The sequence below is a fragment of the Pelecanus crispus genome, chromosome 2 (assembly GCF_030463565.1).
Source record: "Pelecanus crispus isolate bPelCri1 chromosome 2, bPelCri1.pri, whole genome shotgun sequence".
Classification (NCBI taxonomy): domain Eukaryota; kingdom Metazoa; phylum Chordata; class Aves; order Pelecaniformes; family Pelecanidae; genus Pelecanus; species Pelecanus crispus.
Window position 1 is genome coordinate 48,554,304 of NC_134644.1, and position 18,954 is coordinate 48,573,257.

The following is an 18,954-nucleotide window of genomic DNA, read 5'->3' on the forward strand; positions in this document are numbered from 1 at the left end:
TATCTGTCTGTCTGTCTTCTCCTTTCCTATAAAGTTCTGGATTTCATTAATTTTCAGGGAGAAGATGGAGACCCGGGCATTCCAGGAGCTGAAGGACCCAAAGGGGTTAGGGGTAGAAGAGTAAGAATGATAAATCTGCTAACTCTGTGAAGAGTTCTATGAGTAAAGCCCTTATGTCTTAAGTGTTTCCTCATCAAAAATGTTTGAAATTGGTTCGCATTCTGATCTTTTATTGCCATATCCTGGGTAAGAGGTCTTGAGAGAATGCAGGTTTAAGTCTTTAGAAATGTTTGTTGCTAATAATTCTTAGGGGTAGTAGTCTCTCTTTATGTAAATGCAGGATCGAACTCACAATATACTTATAGAGGTTTTTCTCTGCTGCAATTCTGCACCTGTGTGTGCAATTCTAAAGAATAAATCTTGTATTTCTGTTTTTAGGGTAATGCTGGCACACCAGGTTCCCTGGGAGACCCAGGGGACCAAGGGCCATCAGGACCTACGGTAATATATTTTTATTTTAAAAAATCACTCTTAGATTGCTCTTAAACTTGCTATTAGATTAATGGAATATTTAATAATGTTTCATCTGGTAAACTATGCTTAATCAGCCTGGCAGTTGTGTAGAGTTACATCTTGCCTATGCCTGTGTATGCACAAGAGCACCTGCTGTTGGGAACAGAACTGCAAAGATACAATGCAGGGCAGAATTTCTCCCACAGTATTTGGTATTGTCTTTAGGCTGGGTAAATATCTAACTAAAAAAAAAAGAGTACTAAAAGGTAGAACTGGACTGTTATGCTGAAAGCCAATCTATTTTTTCATTTAAAAAGGAAAGCCATTTAAAATCAGACTTGCAATTACAGGCACTTACTTAAAGCTTAAATGGACTGCACCCTGTTAATCCAAATAGATGCCTTGATGTACTTTTCTGGTGTCTGTGATCTGCATTTTATACGACAAAAAGTTTTGTTCTCTAGGTAGGGGAAAGCATCATGGATTTCAGTAGGATTTAGGACTAACATTGTAGGCAGTTAGAAAAATCCCTGTGTGTGTCTATCTTTATCTTGCAGCAGTTCTGCAAACCAGGTCCATGGTGACCAGAAACAATCCCTACTGTTAATTATTTTCTTGTTAAACTTTCTTAAGCTTATTGTTGTAGTTTAAATGTGGAACATTATTGATAACAGTATCTTTACCTGTATAACATGGCCCATGGGATACATGCAACTTAGAAAACATTTTTTTTTTTTTTTTTTTGTCATTGCACTGTGCTGGTCAATGAATGTACCTGGCCCACTTTATTTTATGATGCTGGGCACAAGAATGGCCAAGAGTGCCAGCTGGAATGCATTGCCCTCCCTGCTACTTGGCTGCTCACATAACGTTACAGACAGACAGATCTTGCGTACTGATGAGCCAGATAGCTGTTGGCCTTGCCAATCCATGGTCCAAGAAGTCTTCAGAGAAGTTTCAAGCTCAAGATCTCCTCTTCAGATGTAGAAATGAGAGCGGAGCTTAGGAGGTGTGGGCTTGGTGGGATTTTTGTAGTAGCAGTGCATCAGTGAAATGGGAAAGTGGGAATTCTGTGGGAAGTGGAAGAGATGGGGATGCAGGAAGGGGTACAGGTAGGGCCTGCCAAAACAGGCCCATTTTACCCATCCTTCCTAACTTGGTGGCATGATTATCCACATGGGTCAAGTCTGCACAGCTCGGTCACCACTAATAAGCTGCTGCAAGTAGCATTCATTAGGGCTCAGGCAATTCCCAGTTAACTCTTGCTGAACAGTATCAAAGAAGAGCTGGGACCTGCTGGGAAACATAAGATAAAAGTATGGAATGGCCGTGATGGTGCTAGCAGCAAGACAGCAGAGGAGATGAGGAAGGCAGCTCAGGCAGGAGATGGAGGAATGGAAGGTTAATTGGAGAGGGAAGCAACAGATATGGAGATGGTGTTGTAATTTGGGGATATAAAGTATATGGTTTTGGTAAACTGTAGTGTTGTGGTAGAGAGAGGCTAAGGTAAATGTGGGATGTGGAACTCAAATTTTTCTGGTGTATCTCACTGCAGCCCCCTGCGAGTAAGTGAAAATTTTCAGTAGTCTTGCTACACCTCTGAATTGCACACACGATGAAAACTTTCAAGCTGCCTTGGAAAAAAAGTCCTTTTCCCTGTATTTTATTCCTGTTGTGAAGATTAAACAATACTTTTATTTTGAAAAAAGATGCTTGGAATCCTGGCACTTGCCCACAGCTCCCGAGAAGGCTGCAGAGTAGCCAAAGCTAACTAGACTGGTTGAGCAGTCATGATGCGTGTATGGTCTTGCAGGATCTCTTGAAGTAGAACTGTGGGGATTGTACCCTGCAAGAGGAGAGGGCAAGCCTATCGCATGTCAGAGGTTGAAAAAGATGTAAGGTGCAGATAACTGAACCGCAGCACAGAAATTCTGTTTCGAAAGGAAATCCAATTCTGAATTATACTGGTCCTCAAGGGCAACGAGTATTGAACATTTATAAAACCAGGAAGGAAAACGGTCTGAGAAATAGGTCTGAGTAGTAGTCTACAACTCTGTTGGGAACAGGTCCACAGAAATCCGTGCTGGGAACTGATGTCTCCTCATATTTCAAAATCGCAAGTGGTTATCAGGGAACATGATACACAGTCACAGATGGAAATACGTTATCAGGGTCTGATTTTTCTGGACCTGTGTTTAATTTATTTCAGGGTGCCAAGGGACCAATGGGCACCATTTTAATGGAAGTAAGTAACTACCTTACAGCTAACTGCACACTGCATGGAACTAACAGGTTTAGTCATCTTCTATTTTTAAGCACTGACTGCAATGAGCACAATTAGCTGTTAGAAAACCGTATCCTTTTCAAATACTTGTCAGAGTGCAGTGAGTTCTTCTGTTTTGCAAATAATCAAGGACTGAGGAACAGTTATGCATATAGATTAACACTGTGTCCAAACTTTTACAAACTGTTGGGCATTAATATTCCTTTATCTGTTTCTTCATTCACATCAGTTTACCCACCAGCTCAGGTTAGGGTTACTTTTCATCCTCTTGTAAAGGAGGGCATTTCCTTGGCAACAGCTATTTTCGCTGGGAATAGCAGGGCAGGATTTCTCCAGAATCATAATCCTGTGTAAAATGAACACTTCTGAGTAAAGGCTCCATCTAACCCTTGCATGGACAACTACCTGCAGGCGGTACTATTGCAGGTGTGTTCTATGTCCAAAGTGGGTCCTCTCCTTCTTTGTGGACCTCTCTTTTCCTGTGTGAGTTGGTATTGAAATGCCCATTCTCCTATGGAAGTGCCATTGCCTGGTGACCTCCTAGATCAGATTATTACACAAAATAAAGAATGAATAAATGGTTGTTTAATACTCCAGAGCACGATTAATTGCCAACAGAGCATGTCTAAAAACCCAATTAGTTTCTCCAGCAGGGGCAGAGCCCCTGTGGTGTTTGAAATGGAGAGGAACTGGAATGTGTGATTCTGGATTTACTGTAGTGAGTGAGAGTTAGTTCAGGAGCTGGGATATGACCTTCAGCTCAAACCGACAGTAAGATTCCCAGAACATTGGGATGGTCTGGGATTTGCCATTGATTGCTTTTTTGTTTTGCTCCTGCAGCCTTGTGAACTTGTGAATTTTACACGAAAAAACTGCCGTAAGTAGGGAGCATCTTCTTTTACCTCTGATGCCACCTAGTCACTCTTCAATGGAATAGCCTCCATTGGAAACCCTGCAGACTGGTAGTGTGTATCTGGGTTCAGTCTGATGATGACCAGTAGTTGTTAACTATGAGGGGTTTTCAGCAGGTGTATGAAACAGGCTTATGCTTTTTGCTCATTTTTCCTCTCTCTTAATTACAAAAACTGTAACAAATGTCTCTTGTCCTCTTTTAAGATTAAATTAATTCTTTGGCAACCCTCTTTGGGGAATTCTCTGAGAAAAGACATTATTTGTGTATCACCTGTCCTCCAGATTTGGAGTGTTCATTCTCTCTCAGACTTGTGTGCTCAGCAGAACCTGGAACAATTTCTTTAATTCTCATCCAGTAAAATTGCACTATTTTGAGTATTTGATTGTGGAAGAGGAGTGTTGTCTCTCACTGACAGATTCTGCCGTTGCCTGAGGTTTGGATGAGGCTCTTTAGTGAAAGCAAGTGAATATGTCGCTATTTTAGTGAATATGAGTCCAAAATAATTTGTTTGCTCTCCACCTCCTCATTCCAGCTTGCTCATCAGGTAAGCCCATCTGGCCTCTGCATGTCCATTCTTTTATAGACTTGAAGAAAACACTAAACAATGTTTGAGTTGTGGAAAGGTTCTCACACAATTTTTTTATTTCAATATACAGACACATGTCCGGTTTATCCAACTGAAGTGGTGTTTGCCTTCGATATGTCTGAAGATGTTACACCAGCTGCATTTGAAAGAATGAGGAACATTGTTATGTTATTGCTGAAGACTATTAAGATCAGTGAAAGCAATTGCCCAACAGGCGCTCGTGTCTCCATTGTTTCTTTCAATACCAATACACGCTATCTCATCCGATTCTCAGAATTCCAAAGAAACAACTTGCTGCTACAAGCAATCCAGAGAATACCATTAGAGAGATCCACTGGAAAACGTAATGTTGGGGCAGCCATGAGATTTGTTGCAAGAAATGTCTTCAAACGTGTTCGTCAGGGCATCCTCACAAGAAAAGTTGCCCTGTTTTTTGCCAATGGTCCATCGCAGGATGATGTTGCCATCAGCACAGCTGTTCTTGAGTTGAGTGCCTTGGATATCACTCCAGTGGTTATTGCCTTCAGTGAAGTGCCAAATGTCAGACGTGCCTTCTCAGTAAGTAGATAGGCTATAGAAAATTGAGTCAGTCATCTGTTTGCTTAGTATCTACTAGTATTTGAATAAAGCATGCTCTGAAGCCGGTAAGTCCTACAGGAACTGTCCGATCCTGTATTAGAAAGGGGTATATTCAAGCTTACTATTTTAACAAAGAAACACCAATTCACTTGACCATAATGATCACTGTCTGGCCTCTTTCTGCACATGAATTATTTATGACTTGTGCTTTTAGGCCAAATCACTGAATTTCAATAACATTGTGTTAATTTCTCTTGGTTACGTATGCCATTTCTCTTCTGGAGTCGTGACATGGAGTAACCATTTAATTAACAAACTGTGGCCCTAGTTTCTAGAAGTAGTAGTAGTAGAAGGCTTCAAGTACACCAGTTTTTTTTTCAAAAGAAAATGAAATTAAGCAAACCCCCTTTTGATAGCTGTATTGCCATTAGTACAGGACAAAATCAACAACTTTTGTTCTAAAATATGACTTCATATAAAAAGATAGTAAACAAAAATAAGCAATCCATTTTACCAGGTACCAAAGGAAGACAATTCTAAGTTTCTTTAAGGTTTCGTAATATGGATTCCATGTTCTTTCTCTTTTCAGTTTATTTTTGTATCAGTTTGCTCAGTTTTAACTTTTTCAAAATGAAATTCCTTCCAGCTGCTGTTTCTTCGAAATTATCCATACAGGAGGAAACTATATTTACTTACATGTGACAAAAAGTGCAAAACTTGAAGTCTGAGTTCTGATCAAGTAGCATCTAGTCAGCTCTTCAATCTTCGTATTATATTGATTCTCGTGCAGCCTTGTATCTATTAGTCAATTCACCTATTTGGCTTAATGTTAATTTAGCAGAATGAAAAAATTCTGCTGGCATATGAGAAGGAAGCTTATAGTTTATTCACTGGATTGCTCCACAGGATAAACAGGAGCAAGCATCAGAATTTTGTTTACTTAGTATAAGCAAATTACGAATCTGAATGCATATGACAACATCTGGCATTTACAAAGGTGCCAACTTTCCGTAAATCAGTTTTCAGAGTAGGAAAGTTTTAAAAAGCCGCTTAGCAGGGGGGAGAGCAAAAAATGCACTGCCCAGCTCTCCTTTATGGTTACAGCGATGGGAAGGCAACCAGCCTCACCACCACCGCCCAAGAAAATACAATCTCCCTTTTTCTTTCAGATGGACTTCTGCCCTTGCAGTTGAGAGGTGGTTTAATCTTCATGACCCTACCAGCCTGTAGCCGCAGATACTTACTGGTTTCGGTTAGTTGCTTTAGGAGCCTTAGTTTGGAGATCACTTAAACAGTCACTGCTAATTCTAATTCCTCTGAAGAGGCCTATCTATAACATCCTTTACAGACATCAATCAGAAGTTAATTGTGTTGTGTTGTGTGTAACACACAGAAAGCTTAAGTTTAATGCAAAGAAGCAATTATTTTTTTTCTGCACGGTTTTAGCTTATTCATATGTATGGTTCATTTCCTGCAATATTATGATATTTTACAGCCATTTTTATTTATCTCAGTCCACGAGAAAATGTTTTTCCCTTGAAACATATTTGGATGGGGTTGGGAGGTCAGTGAAATTGTAGGATGTTGTTGGAGCTTCTTCAGGATTTCTCAAGCATTTCTGTGGTCAAATCTTCTGGGGAAGATTGTCTTCAGCTGATCACAGGCAACACATAGGTTGTTCCAATGCTAGAATTTTCTAATGTTAGAATTTTCTCTCCCAAGAAAACATCTTCCCTGTGGAGGGTTTCTCTTTGTCCCAGAAAGAGCTGAGAGAGGAGATCCTACCCTTTGCTCTGTAGCACCCTACTAGGAAAACAAAAAAGTGATAGCCCTTCACTGGAGAGGAAAAAAAAAAAAAAAGCCTTAATATCTTAATATCTTTACTGTCTTTTACCTGTGCTGAGATTTCCATTCATACCTATAAAGCTGTCCCTGCATTTTTTTAAAAGAAAGTATTTTTCAAGCCAGAACATAGTGCTCTGCGTTGTCAAGGGCAGAATATGGTGACCTTTGCAGAAAAGGTCTTGATATATGAATGTAAACCATGAGGGTTTTCTTTCATTTGCATTCAATTGCAATCCCACAATGACTCATTTTTCCCCTCATTTGTATTATAGTAGTACACAGCCGCCCCAGTCAAGACCTGAATAACCATATGCATAAAAACAGAGGATAAAAATTGAGCCCCTACCTAATCTAGGATCTCGGAAGAGCAGAAAGACAATGTATAAAATGAATATGAACAGAGGGCCTAAGTTCAACACCTTGCATAAATATCTGAGCTAGCTTTCAATAGTCTGTCATGACTGTCTTAATGCAATACTCTTAGGTGATAAGCCGTGCTAACACCAATTAATTGTCCTTAGCAGCTACACTAACCTGGCAATCTCCGTATGGCACAGCATGGAGTTAAACCATCAGGCACAAAGCGGTTTCCTTGTAATGCTCCAGGGCAATCAGAATGCTCCAGAATGGCAACTGAAAAAAGTTGTCTGTGTACCTGTTCAATATTACAATAGCAGTGAAACCACCCCATTAGGGATAGTATCTATTTTAACAGAGAAATAGTAATGAAGTTGAGTATTAAGAGCAAAGAGCAAATATCTGTATGCCATGTATATCTTTTTAATGTTACTCTTCTGTCTGCTTTAAAACATAGATTGATGATACTAGAAGATTTCAATTATTTGTTTGGGAAAGACAGGAGGAGCAAAGTTTGGAGAGCATCACATCTTGTACACTTTGCTTCGGTAAGACATTTTACAAATTCCAGCTATTGTATTGGTCTTTTTACCCTTTCAGTAGCAAATCCTATAGATTTTATTTTGCAGTGTGGTGTTGGGGAATTTTTATGGTACGTGTTAAACATGTTTGTGCTTAAATATAAAAAAAAAAAAATTTAATGAACAATGCATTGGGCAGAGTCCTACTGCCATAAGTGCTTCTACAGAGAGTCTGCAGAGATGTGTAAAGAGCTGATTCATTAGATGCACTTGCACCAGCACCAGTCCCATGTGTGGTCGCACGGGGTGGCTCAGCCCAGCTCTGCTGCCCAAAGGTGACCCCTGAGTGCTTGCATGCCAGGATGGCTACAAGACAATGCTGTGGCTGTTTCTTGTCATCACCAAGAGAAACTTCACTCCCTTACTGGGAGTTATTCTGTCTCTGGCATTCCTGCTTCCAGCCAGTTTAACCCCTTCTGCAGCTGGACCTTCTTGCCCTCCTTGCCAGATCATTCCTTGGTTACAGATTACCACTGCCGAGACATTACAGTTTTAATTTCCCTTTCAGTGGATGGTAAGAATTAGAATCTCAAAACCACAAAAGCTGTTTAATTAGTTGCCACCTCAGTCATGTGAAATAAACTGTTGTTTGACATTTCCTTTTTAACAGAATTGCACTTAAAATAACATTGTGATTCTGGGAAACCAGGCTCATTTACTGTCAATTCTATATTGTGAGGGGGGGAGAAGCTACTAAATGATAATATTTCAGAATGCTGAACAGTGGTCAGAGGTGGAAAAATAGAGTTTGTTCCAGTGTCCTTTACAATGTTTAGATTTTGACAAAAGAAAATTTCTGAAGGGAACTCTTATCTGTTAAGTTTTACCTTATGAAAACTTTTTTGCTCTCATGCCTGAATAATTTCTGATGGTATCTCAAAACATTGTTCAGCAAGGCTCATCCATTGTTCCGTACTAGAACAAGATTTCAAGTTGCCAAATTGATTTTTTTAAATCAAAATTTATGAAAAATAAAACAGATAAATAGGACTGTGTGAATTTTTTTTCTGAACTATTGTGTTTGTTGTATTGCTGAATAGTTTGCTGCCTATTGGCTCCTCATCTCTAGATAAATGCAAACCAAATACCAACTGCGAGGTGCCCTTTTCTTCCCCTGTTCTGATGGATATGGATATCACTTACATCATGGACAGCTCTCGCAGCGTCAGCAGTGAAGAGTTTCAGAGAGCCAAAGACTTTGTGAGCAACATGCTAGATCAGTTCGTCGTTTCCTCACAGCCAAACGAATCATATGGAGGCATCAGAGTGGCACTGGTGCAGCAGGCTCCCAGGGGCTTCCTGCCTGACAGAAACCAGACCCCTGTGGCCTTGGAGTTTGATCTAGTCACGTACAGCAATAAAGATTTGATGAAGAAACATATCCAAGAGTCTGTTCACCAGCTGGAAGGGACATCAGCCATTGCTTCTGCCCTACAGTGGACGGTTGAAAATGTATTCTTTAAAGCTCCCAGACAAAGAAAACACAGGGTCATATTTGCAATAGTTGGCAGCAAAACAAGCATGTGGGACAGAGAGAAGCTGAGAGAGATTTCACTTGGAGCCAAGTGTCAAGGATTCACTTTGTTCACTCTTGCGCTTGGCAATGATGTGAGTGACAATCAGCTGATGGAGTTGTCAAGCTCCCCCACAGACCAGCACTTACTGACATTGGGCAGGGTTTCAATGTCTGAGATGGTATACGCTCAGAGGTTTAGCCGGGCATTTCTAAATCTTCTGCAACGTAAGTAGCACGCAATGGCATTTGCTTAAGTTATGGGAAGAAAGAGAAATGCTGTGTAGAAAAAGGTAGTCAGTGTATATGTGCTATTGTTTGGTTTCTAGTCATAATTAAACTAGCCAATCTTTCATCTTTAATTTGCCATAGATGCTGGACACTAATGGAAGTGCCAGTAATGACAGAACAGCATTATATTGTAATGGTGCCTTAGGCCAGAGTCTTAAGCAGTTTTTTTCCCCTTAAGTTTGTATTTAATGTGTAGCTTTGTTGACTCCACTTTCACTAGAGAAAGACCATTCTTCAGCTAAGAGGACACAGTTATTTTCCTGATTTAGGCCTATGTTTCTCATCTGACCATTGGCAGGTCCAGATTTACTGAGCTGTTTATGCCTATTTAAGCTTTGGGGCAGATACAAGTTTAAACATTTAGCTGATTTGGCATTGACCTCTCTTTGCTGCAGTTATTCTTCCTCTGCAGAGCAGAGAAAGAACTTCTTCAATTTTCAAGACAGGTTCATGCAGATTAGCAGGTCTTAGGTGCTTTGAAATACAAACAAGGGAATATCAAGAAGGAAGCTGTCACTGATTTAAAATCCTCATCAGAATCATGTGCTTAGAGATGTCGACATTTTGGTGGAAGGATAGATAGTGTATTACAGAACAAGAGAAAAGTGTAAAAGGTTGGTTCAGGAGTCATTCTCATCTAGCTGATATCTAACTTAATTTTCATTTTTCTGGACATAGCGCCAGTCACTCTAGATCCAGTGTGTTACTTATTGAAAAGTGCAAACTCCAGTTCACAACAAAAAAATCATGTAGTGCCTTTTATTAAACATACTGGAGTTTGGAGGACTTTAAAACTCACTCATGGTATCTGTGCTTTCCCCACAGAAGAAATGAACAGTTATCCTTCACCTGAACTTCAAGAAGAGTGTGAAAACTTAGATCAGGGAGACACACAACAGCAAGTGTCTGTGACTGAAAGGTTTGGAATTGCCTATTAAACTTTTTGAGTGTGTATCTCTGAACATAAGATTTCTCCCTTTAGGTTAGTAGTTATATTCAAAGTAGCTTTAACAGAAACAGGATCAAAAATGTTTTTCACAGTATTCAGAAGGAGTGAACCAGATGTGTTTTCAAGGCCATACTGGTGCTTAAATACTTAATCCCCACCCCCGCCTTGGAAGGATGCCTTTTCCTGGAACTGATGAAACTAATTATGGTCATGGTTTAGAAGACATTGAAAGAATTCAAAATAGAGTTCTGGAGAATACTAGAGAGACCACCACAGAACCTGTATATCAGATGCCAAAACCAAGATATGATTATGAGAATAATGAGTATTTCACAGAGGAAGATGCTGAAGGAGAAAAGCCACAAGAGTATGGAGAAACTCAGGAGGAGAACAAGGAAAACTTAGAGGCAACAGTAGAAACTAGAGCTGCCTATAGTGATTATGGTATGATTTTAGAATATGAAAATCCTTTTTGATTTAGTGAAGAGACTCTAAATTGTGAAGGGCTCACTTGAATATTTATGCATTATGAAGCATTTCCATTAATTAAATTTTCCAAAGCGTTTTGCCACCATATGTTTGTATTCAGTCCAAATCTGTACTGTAGAGTTTGTAATTAAAGGCTGAATTGCATGTGTCATCATGACTTTAGCTTTGATTTGTAACTTTTTGTAATAATATAACATAAAATTCTAATCCCCTGTACTAAAACAGCTGATCATTTTAAATCCCCAAGTTGCACTATAATTACTGAGTTACTCCTGCTGCTGGCTTAGCTCAACATGGAGGAACTAAATACGTCTCTGCTACGGCCTGTTCCTGTAGGAAGAACAGGGTCCCTCAGCAGACATATCTTATCGAAATATATACTCTTCATGTTTTTCATTTTGCTTCCTAATTATGTATTTTTCTTTGCAGATTTTCCATTTGATACAATAGGTATGGGAAGCTGATTGTGAGATAATTTGTCACCAACAATCTTTTAACACTATTGAATGTTTTTATTGGTTAGACTACAGTTGGAGAGAATTTCTGTGGGAAAAGTGCAATGGGGTCTGCATAGATTTGGGTGTAGTAGCTCATTGCTACAGCTGCCATCCCTTTGTTTTTCATCCCTCTCCGCTCAGAAATGATTCTGGGAATGTCTAGTAGCCCCATCCCTGATGAGAGAGGACCAGTGCTTTTTTTAAAACAGTTTTAATATTGGATCTTTAATGGAGAGCTAATGTACCTCTGGGAATGCCATACATCCACAGTGCATGACAGACTTGCTGAACACAGATGGAGTTGGTCCCACTGCCTAACTGCATGTGTACAATCTTGAATCAGTGCTCCCATTAACCAATGCATGAACAGTGTGGTCATACAGAAAGTTCGGTAGCATGAAGATATGTTACTGTTTATACTTTACAAATAAAATATTTCCTGTGAGGAAGTAGCCAGGGTCATTGCACTGATGTTGCGAGCAGTGCCTGAAGCCGCTTACGGGAGATGTATGAATTGTTGTTCCCAATCCTGAGTTGTAATTAGCGACCCAACAGTTTGCTTCTAAAAACATGTAGCACAGCTCTGGAACTTGCCTTTTGAGAGATGTACTTTGTACTGATGTATTGCTTGAGATTATTGTTTTTCAGTTGATTAGGAGGAGAAGGTTATGTCATTTTAAATCTTTAGGTTGGGTAGTTTTGTCAGGCATATGCAGGTCAACCAGGGGATCAGGCCCAGCCAGCATGGGTTCATGAAAGGCAGGTCCTGCTTGACCAACCTGATCTCCTTCTATGACCTGGTGACCTGCCTAGTGGGTGAGGGAAAGGCTGTGGACGTCATCTACCTGGACTTCAGTAAAGCCTTTGACACCGTCTCCCACAGCATTCTCCTAAGGAAGCTGGCAGCTCATGGCTTGGACGGGCGTAGTCTTCACTGGGTAAAAAACTGGCTGGGTGGCCGAGCCCAGAGAGTTGTGGTAAATGGAGTTAAGTCCAGCTGGTGACCAGTCACAAGCTGTGTTCCCCAGGGCTCAGTTTTGGGGCCATTCTTGTTTAATATCTTTATCAACAATCTGGATGAAGGGATTGAGTGCGCCCTCAGTAAGTTTGCAGATGACACCAAGTTGGGTGGGAGTGTCGATCCGCTCGAAGGAAGGGAGCAGAGGGATCTGGACAGGCTAGATCGATGCGCCAAGGCCAATTGTATGCGGTTCAACAAGGCTAAGTGCCAGGTCCTGCACTTGGATCACAACAACCCCATGCAATGCTACAGGCTTGGGGAGGAGTGGCTGGAAAGCTGCCTGGCGGAACAGGACCTGGGGGTGTTGGTTGATAGCCGGCTGAACATGAGCCAGCAGTGTGCCCAGGTGGCCAAGAAGGACAACAGTATCCTGGTTTGTGTCAGGAACAGTGTGGCCAGCAGGAGCAGGGAAGTGATTGTCCCCCTGTATTCGGCGCTGGTGAGGCTGCACCTGGAATACTGTGTCCAGTTTTGGGCCCCTCAATACAAGAAAGACATTGAGGTGCTGGAGCATGTCCAGAGAAGGGCAGCAAAGCTGGTGAAGGGTCTAGAGCACAGGTCTTATGAGGAACGGCTGAGAGAACTGGGGTTGTTTAGCCTAGAGAAGGGGAGGCTGAGGGGAAACCTTATTGCTCTCTGCAACTACCTGAAAGGAGGTTGTAGTGAGGTGGGTGTTGGTGTCTTCTCCCAAGTAGTTAGCAATAGGATGAGAGGAAAAGGGCTCAAGCTGCATCAGGGGAGGTTTAGATTGGATCTTAGGGAAAATTTCTTCACGGAAAGGGTAGTCAAGCATTGGAACAGGCTGCCCAGAGAGGTGGTGGAGTCACCATCCCTGGAGGTGTTCAAAAAACGGGTAGACATGGCACTTTGGGACATGGTTTAGTGGGCATGGTGGTGTTGGGTTGATGGTAGGACTGATGATCTTAGAGATCCTTTCCAATCTTAGTGATGCCTAGTTTTTACTTTCATGAGAAATAATCCAGCCACCAAGCCAGGAAACATGAAATTATTGCCCTACCCTTAATTGGTTTAGTGTTGGACTTGGCAGTGTTTTAGGGGTTAATGGTTGGACTGGATGATCTTAAAGGTCTTTTCCAACCTGAACGATTCTATGATTCTACGAGTATTTTGCTTTACTTCTCAGTGCTTCCCGTTCGATGTCATACAGATACCAAAGTCTAGAGCTGCTCTTCTTACTTCGAGTAACTCTGAATTTACATTGGTAGAAGCTGATTAGATCTGTACTTACTGAATACCAGATTGCTACAAAGTATGCTAGTCTCACCTCCTTTTGGGCTAATTTATGCAATTTAAATCCATATTACTCTGGGGTTTGGCTAAGAGACTGTCATGGATAATTTAACCATCTGTGTATGTTTATTTATGAAATTTTACTGGTAGATACCAGTGTAACAAGTTGGACTAAAGAAGAGGGACATTATGAAAAGCTTTATTTACCTAGTGCCTATAGACCAAGTATAATAATTTTACAATAATTTTAGTAAAAAGCCTATGTTAGAAGACTAAACACCTTTTAGCATTCCTTCTGTTTAAGCCACTGAAAAGCTAGTTGTTTCAGACATTCTTCCTGGTTAAATCAATCATAAGAAGAGGGACTTCAGGCCATTCCAGCACTGTGGGTTTGTGGATGAATACTTAGTGAATCTTTGTAAGACCTTGAACACTGGCTACCTCCTTCATCTGCCAGTTTGCACTGAATGTTACTTTTCCCTGAAATTACAGTGCTGAGAAGGGTAACTCTTTCTTTCATTCAATCTGTCTCTTACTTGCCTTTTCCAGATGGATGTGACCTTGTTCAAGATAGTGGAGAATGTCAGACTTACATTCTGAAGTGGTACTACGACAAAGGGCAGAAAATGTGTGGTCAGTTCTGGTACAGGGGCTGTGGAGGCAATAAAAATAGATCTGAAACACAAGAAGAATGTGGATTCTTGTGTGTAGAGTCTTCCTAGTGCAGAGACATTCAAATTACTTTAATTCTTCAGTTAGACTACCAGGGCGATGAGGAAAAGGGATTGAGAGATAAAGCTTTACATAGCCACTTGGCTCCCACATTTCAGATGAAGGAAATACTAGATTATGAAGTTATTATCTAGTAACTTAATAGTGAAAATAAAACTATTTCTCAGTTGATCTGATACAACATGTTGAGTACTGAGAAACTTCTGTTAGCCAACAGTGTATTGTTTAAAAGGGATAAAAGTATCGAAACTTGACTTTGTTCCATAAACACCAAAATGTGCACTTTTCAAGTGTACTGAATGAAATAAAACAATACCTCAGAGATTTTAGTGAAATAACATTGGTCAAAATACTTTGATGCATTTGCTTGCATTTATTCTGCTTATAGAAAATACCAAAAAGCACTTAGCTCTCAAAGGATGTAGACTTACTAGAACTTACTTTACTTTGATTTAGAGGATTTTATACCATTTCTTTTATTTTTCTACCCTTTTTTTCCTGAATTGTCCAACATGTGAATAAAATCGATCATTCTCAAGTATTTCACTTCTGCGGTTAGTTCTTGAAACAGATGTAAGCATATTCTCATAGTGTGGCTTCTCATATGTAAATAAGCATTGGTGCCTTTCCCTTGTTGCCAAAGGTTAGACAAGTGCATTCATTTTAGAACATTAGATTTTCATGGTTGCTCTTGAGGGAAAGAAAAACTCCTGAGGACATCTTCTGATTACAGGTAATAAACACAATACCCTGCAGACAGGTAGGACTTAGCTGAGCTTTCAGACTGCTGACTTAACCAAACTCTGCTGTTGCCCATTTTATGTCTGTAGAAGTCATGGTACATTTAACTTTGTCACCTTAGGCTGCTCTGTAGAGGTGGCTGTACTCACCTGGAATTTTGTTCTTCTCTGTATTTGTCTACAACAAGATAGATATCTTGTTAGATTTGCATGGACTACTGGCCAAGAGTTCCTCAACAAACTTTTAAGGAACGTACGTGAACTTGGATTTCCAGAGCCCGGTGCTTTTGGCTGTTACCCAGAGGTCACCCAGGATGAGTCTATTGTGAACAGTGACTTTGAACAGAGTGGACTCCTGTGAGGCTCTGCCAGCCTCAGGGCTATAATAATGCTGAGCAACTCAATGCTAAAGGTGACAGTACCACCCTTAGCTCAGCTGAGGAAGGCTCAAAATGTCTCATGGGTTACTGTTACCAACTCAAACTCTGAGTGGGGATGGGTGAGTTGATGAAGCCATTGGTCCTTCACCTGTGGGTTTTCTTGCATTTGACAGAGTGGGACTGCCGAGGAGTGGGAGATACTCTACTGTCTGTTTCTGTTCTTCTTCTACATTTGTGACTGGGAAATGGTTCTTAAGGAGGACACCTTACCTGTGTGTTTGTGGGTGTCCTGGTTTCGGCTGGGATAGAGTTAATTTTCTTCCTAGTAGCAGGCATAGTGCTGTGTTTTGGATTTAGTAGGAGAAGAATGTTGATAACACGCTGATGTTTTTAGTTGTTGCTAAGTACTGCTTATGCTAGTCAAGGACTTTTCAGCTTCCCATGCTCTGCCAGGTGCACAAGAAACTGGGAGGGGGCACAGCCAGAATAGTTGATCCAAACTGACCAAAGGGCTATTCCATACCATATGACGTCATGCTCAGTATATAAACTGGGGGGGGTTGGCCGGGGAGCAGTGATCGCTGCTCGGGAACTGTCTGGGTATCGGTTGGTGGGTGGTGAGCAATTGCATTGTGCATCACTTGCTTTGTACATTATTATTGTTATTATCATTATTATATTGTTATTATTATCATTACTATTTTACTTTATTTCAATTATTAAACTGTTCTTATCTCAACCCAGGAGTGTTTCTCACTCTTACTCCTCCAATTCTCTCCCCCATCCCATTGGGGTAGGGGGAGTGAGCGAGCGGCTGCGTGGTGCTTAGTTGCTGGCTGGGGCTAAACCACAACAGTGGGCTAGAGCTGTTCTATTTATTTTGTGAAGCAATAAGTGGAACTTGGGTTTGCTTTTTACTACAAGATGTACAGTGCTTTTAATTCTGACGGGTTTAATACAAAGATTTCCAAAATGCTGTTCTCTATGTCTAATAGCTGTTTCTCCACAGACGCTGCAGTTGGCAGTAGATTCCCTCCTCTTTCAAAATCAATGACTCCCTCCTCTTAAGTCAGGTGTACATGAGGAGCGAGTTTGTCTTTTTTGCAGAACTAGGTTGTTTTTTACACGAGACTCAGAAATCTTGTCTCTAAGACAGGACAGCTTGGCAGTTTGATCTCCTATTCTCTTTAGAATGTTCTCTTTAATGTTCTCATTTTGTTCAGATAAGTAAATAATTCTTTTGCTTGGAAGGGAGAAGTAAAAAATCAAACATCTCTGTTCTTGTACCAGAAGCAATTTTTGATATCTTGGGTTCTCTTTGGCCCAGGAGACATGGAGTCCCCTGATGGATCTCAGCTGCCTGCAACTCATCTCTTACTTTCAGTTGGGTCTTGTTATCTGGGGCTGGTCTTGCTGCTGGCTCAAAATTCTTGTTTGTCAGTGAGGGAAGAGTCCCACTGTGTGGGATCCTCTCTCCTTGGTAAGGAGAAATTTATATGTCAGTGTGGACTGACCGGCTCATGCTTTCTACACACACGTCTTCCAACTCATTATTACCTCAGACAGGCTGGTTGATCCTCTTTCTGGAGCAATGCAAGATAAGACCAACCAGCTGCCTTCCCTTGAAAAATGACTTTCAAAGCCTCCTAATCTGTTTTGCCTTCTTCTTTCGTCCCTGGCATAAACCTCCTGGGCTCTTTTCAAAAGGGAGGAATATGCTAGCTACCACAGGATGCTTAGGGTTCTATTGTCTAACCCCTCTCTGACCCTTCTGGCTGTGTCAGATGGTCCAGCAGGCAGCATCTGGAGGCTTTCCCCTCTGCACCACCCCTTTTCAGACATATGAAATAGTGTAGGAATTCGGATCAGTTACACAAGGTAACATATGAAAAGAATTATTTCGCAGGCAACTGACCAGACTTCTCTGACTGCTGCATTTCACTGAGTTGTGAAACAGCAGTGTTGAGCAGATGGTAAAATGTTGTTGTGAAATACGAAGTTCTAATGCCAGTGAAATATTCTGGTGTTGCTGCTTCTAGGCACTTACCAGGCTTTTGTGAGACATCTAGATGCTGAATTTTTGTCTGAGTTGATACAGTACTGCTGGTGCTGTGGGTGCTTAAACTTCAGAACATTGCTCTAGGTAATGGAGTACCTAGCACTTTTTTTGAACCCTTGGCATTCTTTTGAATGGCTGTGGTGTAAATGGATGGTGGAACTGTAAAAGGATCTCTAGTGTACAGCGTGGCACATAGTGATCTCCTTGGGTCAGGGCATGCCCTTCCTCCCACCCTGTCCCCCAGGTGCCTCTGTGCAGCTATGCTTACATAGCCCATGCAGCATACGTCTTCTCCTGCAGCTGGCTCCAGTTTTAAAGCAGTTTAAACACTGTAGCTCCAGGCCTTTGTGCCAATGCTAACAAACCCTGTTTTTTAAAGACAAATTAATTAATATAGGAATAGCTGTCCATTAACAGAGTATAAACTGGGGTATGACTATTTGTACTGGTATATGACTGTGTGCCATGAAATAACACCTCTCCTCCAATGAAAACAGACTTCTGAAGATGTATCCGCTGCTCAGCTGAGTGAATTAAGAGCAACCTCTCCTTGCTCAATCCCAAATTCCTCCCAAACTATAAAAGAAACAGAAACCTCTCAGAAGTGACAAGGAAGCGCCTTCTTTATGGATGTTGTCGGAGGCTGTATTTAGAGAGTCAAGCCACACGCTTATAAATCTGTTTATGGAGCAATTTAGTTTTGCCACAGTAAACCTGTGAGTGATGTTTATGCTGGTGAGGGTGTTAAGATAATCTGTAGTTTAAAAAGTGCAAGAAGGTAGATCTACTAAACCTGATGCTACTACTATCGTATGTCAACCCAAATGCATATATTCTATCTGAGTTTTGTAATCCAGAGTAGCTGAATTCTGAGGCCCAATCGTCTGAAAAGGAAGGTGATCAACAAAGAACAGATGTCCCTGGGACCAAAACACTGAATGAAAGTGAGATTTATTGCCCTTGCTTATTTGGTTATTTTTTGTTATAAGAGTTATAATGATGTGGAAATGCTCATAATCTAGTGCTAATTTGTAAAAGGTTTCAGATTGCATCTTATATTAATTAGACTTAGTGATACATTTCTTAAATTAGTTTAAGAGAGAAAAAATCAGAAGCACATTTGAGGGAAACCACCCAGCTTTCTGGCTTTTTATTCTTTTCTAGCTCCTATTGCAGAATTTGGCTGCATATCTGACAGGTGAATTGACCAGCTTTTCTAATGAGAAAGGAGCCCAGTTCATCTGAAACATGTAAGGGGTAAATCTTACCTTTTGTAACAAGGCTGGTACATGATCTGGCCATAATTTGAATGCAGTGTGAATGGAATGCAAGTCTTACGTTCTTCTTTGAGACACGAGGTGAATGCCATCGCGC

The 18,954-nt window shown here is 40.8% G+C and overlaps 1 protein-coding gene across 1 annotated transcript in view; it reads left to right on the forward strand.

Moving 5' to 3' along the window:
- The window catches only part of LOC104037878 (collagen alpha-4(VI) chain-like), a 51,567-nt gene extending 37,176 nt beyond the window's left edge, over positions 1 to 14,391 (forward strand). Inside the window, 11 exon segments of the mRNA XM_075705005.1 lie at positions 58 to 120; positions 439 to 501; positions 2,723 to 2,758; positions 3,638 to 3,674; positions 4,243 to 4,254; positions 4,367 to 4,854; positions 7,535 to 7,625; positions 8,728 to 9,399; positions 10,288 to 10,381; positions 10,584 to 10,855; positions 14,219 to 14,391. Coding sequence (XP_075561120.1) covers positions 58 to 120; positions 439 to 501; positions 2,723 to 2,758; positions 3,638 to 3,674; positions 4,243 to 4,254; positions 4,367 to 4,854; positions 7,535 to 7,625; positions 8,728 to 9,399; positions 10,288 to 10,381; positions 10,584 to 10,855; positions 14,219 to 14,391 — 2,001 coding nt within the window.
- The last annotated feature ends 4,563 nt before the right edge of the window (positions 14,392 to 18,954 follow it).